The 9,743-nt window shown below is 42.0% G+C and overlaps 2 protein-coding genes across 4 annotated transcripts in view; both read left to right on the top strand.

Annotated features, from left to right (window-relative positions):
- The first annotated feature begins 168 nt into the window (after positions 1-168).
- Positions 169-7,702, top strand: cdc14aa (cell division cycle 14Aa). The gene is made up of 15 exons (XM_027148595.2): positions 169-310; positions 560-650; positions 1,057-1,132; positions 2,348-2,440; positions 2,527-2,606; positions 2,699-2,765; positions 3,455-3,517; positions 3,717-3,804; positions 3,941-4,171; positions 4,326-4,464; positions 4,543-4,696; positions 4,788-4,882; positions 5,049-5,171; positions 5,253-5,568; positions 5,976-7,702. Exons 1-15 carry the CDS (start codon positions 274-276, stop codon positions 6,003-6,005), a joined length of 1,683 nt encoding a protein of 560 aa, XP_027004396.2. The 5' UTR covers positions 169-273; the 3' UTR covers positions 6,006-7,702.
- An 880-nt stretch (positions 7,703-8,582) lies between these two features.
- The window catches only part of zgc:110366 (uncharacterized protein LOC550476 homolog), a 6,343-nt gene continuing 5,182 nt past the window's right edge, over positions 8,583-9,743 (top strand). For all 3 annotated transcript variants that reach the window (XM_047815521.1, XM_027148604.2, XM_047815520.1), the window contains exon 1: positions 8,583-8,739. In XM_047815521.1, coding sequence (XP_047671477.1) covers positions 8,679-8,739 — 61 coding nt within the window. In that variant the 5' untranslated portion in view covers positions 8,583-8,678. The remainder of the gene's footprint in view (positions 8,740-9,743) is intronic.

Here is a 9,743-nt window from a genome sequence, read left to right as displayed (position 1 = left end):
AAATAGTATTTGAAAATAGTGCGGTCGCCTATTGATGACGTACTACGTAGTGCTGCAGTACGCAGTGTTTAAGTGTTTAAAGTCCGGGGAAGTTTATCAGCTACGGGCGAAGTGGCTGAGGGAAAATTACTTTGGCTGGGAAATAATAAGACTTTCATTTTGTTTTGCAATCGAAACACGTTTTTTTAGGTGAAATGTAAACTTTTTTTTTCGACATTCGTCACAGTATTTTGCACCTTTGGTTATTTGTGTACGTCGTCGATATTGAATGCTATGGCGGGTGAAAGTGGAGCTGCCGAGTTGATTAAAGGTATATTTATGATTATGTTTTATTGTTATAGAAAATAACAAGAAGTCCTGTTTGTTTTGTGTTTGTTTGAGCTGTATTAAAAAAATGGGACGCGTTGTACGTCACAAAACGCCTTGTATGTACGTCACAAAACGTCTCGTATGTCACAAAAACGTGTCGTACGTCACAATACATCTTGTACGTCAATTACATGCGTGCGTCATGAATTAGGGGTCCAAGCACTTAACAAGTTTGCTTGTTTGTTTGCAGATCGCTTATACTTTGCAACTCTCCGAGGAAAACCGAAAAGTACAGCTAACGCACACTACTTCTGCACGGACGACGAGCTTGTCTATGAAAAGTGAGTAAAGCCTTACAATTCAGTGTTAAAAGTTTAACCTTCAGGACGCTGTGTTCCCTTGAATGCTCCTGCTATAATCGTGTTACCCAGTTACACACAGAAAACTTTTTGGATTCCTCTTATTCTTATTTGTCTATGACATATTGTGCATATTAGCTCTGTTTTTTTATAGCAGCTGCAAACACTCGTTCCATCACCAGCCTTGCTTTGGTCTTGGTTAATTAGATGAGGAAAGATAAAGCAGTTTGTCATGTTTTCAAGAATACATCTTTGTCAGATGGGACAAAGTTTTAACGTTAGACACTCTTTCTAAAGACGTTAATCACATCCTTACGGAAGACCCGTAAGATCAATCGACAAAATAGACAAATATACAATGTGTTATATGTCTGATTTTCTGTTTTAGCTTCTACGCGGACTTCGGCCCTCTGAACCTGGCCATGTTGTATCGATACTGCTGTAAGCTGAACAAAAAGCTCAAGGTAAGGTGACAAGTTACAGCAGAAAGTCACAGCTGTAATCTTAGTCTTGTAGCTGTGTACTTAGTCCTCTAAGTAATGCTGACTTTCAGATTTTTTCCAAAGGAGTTGATCTAAAGGTATTTGACCCATTTGTGTGTGTGACTGAGAAATTAACCCATATGAATTTTCTTAACTCAATATCTCGAGTGCTCTTCTAAACACCAGGCATGTCCAATCCAAATGCCGTATATTTGCGTAAGGGACAAAACCTTTGGCAAGTAGATGAGGGTGTATTAAAACAACAACATCATGTATCTGTGACCAGTCTACAACCACCTCCTGGACTACAGGAGTCTCTTTCTCTCCTCCTAATCCGAACACCTTGCATTGTTCATTAGTGCTGAATCAGGGAGTTTTTCCTTGCCACAGTAGCCTCTGGCTTATTCATTAGCAAGCCGCATCTACATCTGGATTGTTGTAAAGCTGATTTGTGATGATGACTATTTATAAAAAAATTGCACACCTTGGAGTGTGTAGGAGTAAACAAGTCTCTAGCAATCACGTTGAAGCGCTAAAAGCCTTCGTGCCAAGAAACAAGAACACGAGAGAGAAACAAACAAAAGAGAACGTAAAACCATTAAGTGCTACATGTACAATTGCACACAACCAGGCTCGTGATGAAATATTTAAACGGCCCCCTGTAACACATGATGAAGCAGGTTTCGAGCCAGTGGTCATTAGCTAAGTAACAGATGTTTGTAGTCCTGTATACTGTCTTATGATTGGCCCAGTTCCTTCCACTTTTAAACGCTAGAAACTGCGACCAATTTTGTTTGAAACAAACATAGATATTTAATCTGAACACTTCATAACATGTCATAGTCACAGATAATTCACAGGGATGTTATTTAAGCCTGATTAATAACTGTTGATGTTCAGTTTGTGTTTTTACAATAGGGATGCGGTAGCCTAGAGTTTAAGGTGTTACTACTGAGCAGAAGGTCATGAGTTTGAATCCCAGGTCCATTAAGGTGCCATTGCTGGGCACCGGAGCAAGGGCCTTAACCCTCAATTACTAAGTTGTATAAATTGAAATAAAAATGTGAGTCACTCTGGACAAGAGTGTCTGCTAAATGCAGTAAATGTAAATCGGACATCAAGTAGATATTTAGAAATAAGGTTTAATAAAATGAAATGCAAGGCTTCGCTTAGCAATGTTTTTCTGTGTCCTTCCAGTCTTTCACTCTTTCCCGGAAACGCATCATTCATTACACCAGCTACGACCAGCACAAGAGAGCCAACGCCGCCTTCCTGATCGGCGCCTACGCTGTGGGTCTCACTCAACCACTTCTCCCAACACTTGAACATACCATTTTAGATTTGCAGATGATGAATCGTCTTCTCTTCCATTCCAGGTAATATACTTAAAGAGAACTCCAGAGGAAGTCTACCGAGCCCTGATATCTGGGACTAATGTGTCCTACCTGCCCTTCAGGTACGAATCTTTTTTTGTTTGTTTGTTTGTTTGTTTGTTTCACCCTTAAGCACAAACAGAACACCAGGTTCACTTCCTGTGTCTTCTTTCAGAGACGCTGCTTTCGGGAACTGCACCTACAACCTCACCATCTTAGATTGTTTACATGGAATCCGTAAGGTTAGTGTGCAACAGAAGCCCGTTTAATTATTTATGTGTCATGTACTTCTAGAAGCTCCAAAGCCTAATCATAATCCTTTAGTCTAATTATCTGCCCTACGAACAAACGCTGTCACAGGAAATCGGCAAGACACGAGTCAGGACTGAAGGCTTACATAACCGTCTTCTACAAAACACCTCAGAGGTTTAAAAAGATTCTGCAACAGTAGAGTTGAGAGTAGAGACGGAAATGAATTACTGCATTAGTGAATCAATCAAAGAAGCTGTGAGTCTACTGAGGAATCATTTTAAACCACGGGGATCTTTTTTCTTTTTTCAAAATGTAATCAAATCTTTTCTTGAAGTAGGCCAAAGACTTAGCTTAAGTACCAATATTCCATCAACAGGATGTAAGAGGTAGAAGGGACCTGCTCTTGGAAAAAATATGTGCACACAATAGATGCTGGGTTCATCAGTGGCCAACCCATTGCAGGGCACACACACACTCTCATGTGCTTGAATATGTTTAAGAATATAGATGTAAAAATGTATAACACTGGGATGACTAGTGGAAAGTTCAGTCCCTAAGTATCTTTTTTTTTTTTATGTCATATTAAAGGTTGCATTGAAATGAAACCGTTCTAGGAACATGCAGATTTTTTTTTTAAACATCGTGACATATGTTTATTATTAAATTCTCTTCTGTCAAGGCCTTGCAGCACGGATTCTTTGACTTCGAGACGTTTGACGTTGAGGAATACGAGCACTATGAGGTGACGTACAGTACAAGGGATGACAGATGGCATGGTTTAACTCAACATGCTCTGAGGAGAGCACTAACAGCACTAATCAGTTTACATGAACAGATGTTAGGTCTTGATATTTCTTTTAATAACTAAATGATGATTGGTGATTAACCGATCAAGTCATTTTCTTTTATTTATTTATTTATTTATTTATTTATTTATTTAGCACGTAGAAAACGGTGACTTTAACTGGATTGTGCCAGGGAAGCTGCTGGCCTTCAGCGGGCCGCATCCCAAGAGCAAAATCGAGAATGGTGAGTGAGGAGAATAAATGATCAGAGCATATCGATGCACGCAGATTGGTGAATAAAATAATAAAAGATTTTTGTGTCCTCGGGTTGGATACCCCAATGATACCCCAAGAATGACCTCCATGATCCTAATTCCCAGGATTCCCTCTCCATGCCCCGGAAGCGTACTTCCCCTACTTTCGCCAGCACAACGTCAGCGACGTGGTCCGGCTCAACAGGAAGATGTACGAGGGAAGCCGCTTTACAGACGCCGGCTTTGCGCATCACGACCTGTTCTTCGTGGACGGCGGCACGCCGAGCGACATCATCATCCGCCGTTTCCTGCACATATGCGAAACGTCCGAGGGCGCCGTCGCAGTCCACTGTAAAGGTGAGTGGGAGTGATGCGAGAACAACTCTCTACAGGATGGAGGGACAGGAAATGTTGTTTTTATAAAAGTCTCATTGTTTGTGTGTGTATTGGTATGTACGTGTGTGTGTGTGTGTGTGTGTGTGTGTGTGTGTGTGTGTGTGTGTGTGTGTAGCTGGCCTTGGCAGGACCGGCACCCTGATCGGCTGCTACCTCATGAAGCATTACTGCTTCACGGCTGCAGAGGCCATCGCATGGATTCGCATCTGCAGGCCCGGATCGGTCATCGGCCCCCAGCAGAACTTTCTGGAAGAGTGAGTGAGAAGGTTTTCTGACACACTGATTTAAACTTCAGAACAAAACGGATAGAATTTTTTTTTCTCTCTCTAAAGAAAACAGCACAGCATGTGGATGGACGGGGATCTTTACCGCGCCAAGCAGCCGAGACCGCGGCCGCACCCCGAGAGAGACCTGACTCACCTCATCACCAGCCTGGACGACGTTTCTCTCAGCAGCAGCAGCCTGAATGCCAAAAGCATCGACGAGGTGCCGCATTTCACAGGATGTTCAATGCCGCTATCCTTAAAATTACTTCCTTCTTTTCTTTGCATATTTATTTAACTTCTGTCCATTACAGATTGACCTCATGGACAATAACATGGGCTTAACTCAGGGAGACAGACTGCGAGCGCTGAAGAGTCGACGTTCTCTCAGGTCTCCGTCCGCTCTCGGGTAAGCCCAATAACACCCGGCTCAGATTCATCGCAAGCTAAACTATGATTGAAATTTCACTGAAGTGAAACCGTTAACAAAACCATCTGGGTCATAATTATTGGCACCCCTACAATTAGCACATCGTCTTATAATAAATACCCTTCTCTTTTCGTTCTCTCTGCAGTTTACGTCCGATACCCGGCACCATTCCTCCCTCGAAGTCTTCTAAAGCTGCTCCTCCATTTTCCGGCAACCCTGTAACCAGGAGACTGGCTCGAATGCCGTCGTCCGCCGGAAACATGAAGAGGTACGTACACACGAAAATCCTCTGAATAGAGAAGTGCGCTTATGTTTATCAAATGTCATTCATTAACGATCCGTGTTGCAGCTTTACACCTGGCTTGGCTCGTTCCCTCGGCAACCTTTACAGCCTGGACCACTTCGTAGACGACGACGAAGACGACGACACAATCGCACTCTCCTACCCTTCCCTCCATCCTTCACTCCTCTCCTCCAGCCCTCCTCCACAACGCTTCGGTTTTGGATACCCCGTCCCGAGTTTCCAACAGGAAGTTAATAACAACCTCAACAATTCTCCTGCTCCCGCACACAGGCCTGCCATGAGAGGAAACTTCAGACCTTCAAACCCCAGAGGTCCCGTCCCGGTCGTGCTCACAGGCCGCCATCTTAGTCGCTCTATCCCTGTGAGTGGACTTTCAGGCTTATCGGAATTATTATTTGTTCCACCCCTAATCTTCCCAGCCATCTTTATACTAATACAGATTATTCTTCTACTAACCAAATCCAGCTATTTGTCCTGTTCGACTGCTACAAAACTCTTTCTGCTTAGTCTGTGTCTCATTTTCTATCGATCTAAATCAGGGATTCGTGTCCTATTCTATTTCTTTTTAAAGAAAGTCTAAAATATCCAACTCGGATGACGGTCACAGACCTGGATTGGGTCTTCGTCTTCCTTTCCGTCTTTTGCTGATCACCTTTAAAACCTTCTGTCCGTATTTTGTCTTCCTTCATGTTTAGTTTTTTCCCCATGTTCACTTTTTTTTTAATCTTTATCACTGCTGATCATGTGTCTTATTTTTTTTTTCCACAGTCCCTTCAGTCTGAGTACGTTAAGTACTAACGTCAAGGTGACGTGACGCACCGATTCTCCGGCTCGAGGAAAACCTCTGCGAACTGACTCACGGAGCGTCAGGATCAGCATGCGAGACGCGACGGCAAACTAATAAACCGTGGCTTCACCGTTTAACCATTCCTCTCATTTCCAGTCTTTATAACACATAATATCTCTCATACTTAAAGTTTTGTCATGCTCAAGCAGGAGCATTGCTGTTCTGTCCGAAGGCTCTTGAGTTTTCTTACACAGACCTCTTCCTCGGGGCAGAAAGCAGGGATTTTGATCTTGACATATCAAACAAACATCAACCAGATGTTTAATCAACAAATTAAATGATCACGTGACGTTTCTAGGTATACAGTATACAGTATTGTTCAAAATAATAGCAGTGCAATGTGACTAATCAGAATAATCCAGGTTTTTAGTATATTTTTTTATTGCTACGTGGCAAACAAGTTACCAGTAGGTGCAGTAGATTTGCAGAAAACAAACAAGACCCAGCATTCATGATATGCACGCTCTTAAGGCTGTACAATTGGGCAATTAGTTGAAAGGGGTGTGTTCCACAAAATAGCAGTGTCTGGCATTGACTGTACAAACGTTTTTGTTTCTGGGATTAATCACTAAACTAATATTTAGTTGTATGACCATAGTTTTTTAAAACTGCTTCACATCTGCGTGGCATGGAGTCAACCGACTTGTGGCACCTCTCGGATGTTATTCCACTCCATGATTCTTTAACAACATTCCACAATTCATTACATTTCTTGCTTCAGAAACAGCATTTTTGATATTCCCAAAAGTTCTCGATTGGATTAAGGTCCGGGGATTGGGCTGGCCACTCCATAACATTAATTTTGTTGGTTTGGAACCAAGACTTTGCTCGTTTACTAGTGTGTTTGTGGTCATTGCCTTGTTAAAACAACCATTTCAAGGGCATATCCTCTTCTGCATAAGGCAACATGACCCCCACTAGTTCCCTGGTATACAAAAAATAGGCCCAACACCATGTAGGGAGAAACATGCCCATATCATGATGCTTGCACCACCATGCTTCACTGTCTTCACTGTGTACTGTGGCTTGAATTCAGAGTTTGGGGGTCGGCTCACAAACTGTGGCCCTTGGACCCAAAAAGAACAATTTTACTCTCATCAGTCCACAAAATGTTCCTCCATTTCTCTTTAGGCCAGTTGACGTGTCCTTTGGTGAATTGTAACCTCTTCTGCACATGCAGAAGAGGTTACAGAGGGATTTATAGATTAGCTTCACACAGACGTCTTCTGTCACAGTACTTACAGGTAACTCCAGACTGTCTTTGATCATCCCGGAGCTGATCATTGGCTGAGCCTTTGCCATTCTGGTTATTCTTCGATCCATTCAAAAATAAAAAATATATTAAAAACCTGGATTATTCTGGTTAGTCACATTGTACTGCTATTATTTTGAACAATACTATAGACTAAATCACTAATGCTACAAATTGTATTTCAGTTGTAATCATAAATGTAATCACTCACACACACAAGGAGCTTGTACAAAACGTGTGCGTGTGTGTGTGTGTGAGCGTGAGCGCGCGAGTGCATCACAGCTGACTGAGACATTTTGTAAAGATATTCTGATTTGTACAACCCATTTTTGTACAGACATTTCACTCTTGTATTGACTGATAAACCCATAGGAATTAAATGTTAATATGATTTAATGGAAACTTGTCATCATGTAAGAACTGTGTTACTATGGTAACAGTGAAGGTTGACCATGAGCAGTGCGTGCCGATTGGACCTTTCTCTCTCTCTCTATCTCCGTCTCTCTCTCTCTGTGTCTCTCTTTCTCTCTCTCTCTCTCTTTGTGTCTCTCCCTGTCTCTCTTTCTCTCTCTGTGTCTCTCTCTCTCTTTCTCTCTCTGTGTCTCTATCTGTATCTCTTTCTCTCTCTCTCTCTCTTTCTCTCTCTTATTAATTTATTTTTTAAAAGCAAATGTACTAATTTGTTAGTTAAAATTTTAGACCTGCCGGAAGTATTGGCACCCTTACATAAGATGCATTGAAGTTAATGCAGACAATCAGCAACACTTTTGCATATGAATCCGAGGAAGCAAACAACTCTATCTATCTATCTATCTATCTATCTATCTATCTATCTATCTATCTATTTATGCACCTGCAGCCAGCTCAGAAAGTATTGGCACCCTCGGATTACAGGCTGTTTTATCTTTTGAAGAGTAAATTCATGAATATTATATACACTTATTATACACCAATGCCCTTTATCTCAATGCTAATGAACTTCCGGGTGTTTATTAGTGACTATAAAGTTTGTAACGTATAAAAAAAGAGAAGTAAGAGCTAAAAAAAATATAAAATACAGCTTTAATAGGATGTAAATACGTGAAATATTCGGCGTGTTCACGACACACGACAACTTTAAAAAAAAAAGGTCTGTAAGATTATTTTGGCGTTTCATCAAGCGCAAGTGTATAAAATAAACTTTCTAACCGTTAAAAATAAATCCGTTATAATTAGCACAACCCGAACACGTGTTACTATGGTAACAGTGATGGCAGTATATTTACTGAAGACACGTAAATATCCTGTCGCAAAATAAAACGCTTTACGACACCGTTTGTTTGTTTTGTTCTTTTTGCTAGTTTTTTGGAAGTCGCTTGTTGTTGTTTCTCCGATGCAGCAGTTCCCAGATTTTGAGCTTTCCAACAAACTGAAAATCCCAATCCTAGGTTTAGGTGAGTACACACTGATATAAACGTGTAAAAAACGTGCTGTAGTCTTTTTTATTATTTATTTCTGGAGTGTAAAACTTTCACTTCTTTTGGCGCACAGTAACATTAACAGTCTGGTCCATAATATTAATATTAATAAAGGAGTTTCCTCTCATTTCTAAAGGCACTAACAGGAAATGGAGTGTTTTATTAAATCCACAGAACTCTCACTGTGTGTAAAGCATCAGGTGATAAAGATGGGGATGTTGTGCTTGGGTCACTGAGCGCCATTTAAACAAATACAAAGTATTTATTCAATTTCCATTTATTAATTTGTGTGTGTGTGTGAGTGAGCGAGCGAGACAGACAGGTGTGTGTGAGTGTGTGTGAGAGAGTGAGACAGACAGGTGTGTGTGTGAGAGAGAGAGCGAGACAGACAGGTGTGTGTGTGTGTGTTTGTGTGTGAGAGAGAGAGAGCGAGACAGACAGGTGTGTGTGTGTGAGAGAGAGAGAGCGAGACAGACAGGTGTGTGTGTGTGTGTGTGTGTGAGAGAGCGAGACAGACAGGTGTGTGTGTGAGAGAGAGAGCGAGACAGACAGGTGTGTGTGTGTGTGTTTGTGTGTGAGAGAGAGAGAGCGAGACAGACAGGTGTGTGTGTGAGAGAGAGAGAGCGAGACAGACAGGTGTGTGTGTGTGTGTGTGTGTGTGTGTGTGAGAGAGTGAGACAGACAGGTGTGTGTGTGAGAGAGAGAGCGAGACAGACAGGTGTGTGTGTGTGTGTGTGTGTGTGTGAGTGAGCGAGCGAGACAGACAGGTGTGTGTGAGTGAGCGAGCGAGACAGACAGGTGTGTGTGTGTGTGTGTGAGAGAGTGAGACAGACAGGTGTGTGTGTGAGAGAGAGAGCGAGACAGACAGGTGTGTGTGTGTGTGTTTGTGTGTGAGAGAGAGAGAGCGAGACAGACAGGTGTGTGTGTGTGAGAGAGAGAGAGCGAGACAGACAGGTGTGTGTGTGTGTGTGTGTGTGTGT

Source organism: Tachysurus fulvidraco, chromosome 1, assembly GCF_022655615.1.
Source record: "Tachysurus fulvidraco isolate hzauxx_2018 chromosome 1, HZAU_PFXX_2.0, whole genome shotgun sequence".
In the NCBI taxonomy this organism is placed as follows: domain Eukaryota; kingdom Metazoa; phylum Chordata; class Actinopteri; order Siluriformes; family Bagridae; genus Tachysurus; species Tachysurus fulvidraco.
This window is presented reverse-complemented; position numbering and strand designations above follow the sequence as displayed.

Excerpts from the sequence above, each read along its gene's own strand:
- cdc14aa (XM_027148595.2), top strand. The coding sequence starts at position 274 with ATGGCGGGTGAAAGTGGAGCTGCCGAGTTGATTAAAG. Across the intron at positions 1,133-2,347 it reads AGCTGAACAAAAAGCTCAAG|TCTTTCACTCTTTCCCGGAA; the intron begins GTAAGGTGACAA and ends GTGTCCTTCCAG. Across the intron at positions 2,441-2,526 it reads TCCTGATCGGCGCCTACGCT|GTAATATACTTAAAGAGAAC; the intron begins GTGGGTCTCACT and ends CTTCCATTCCAG.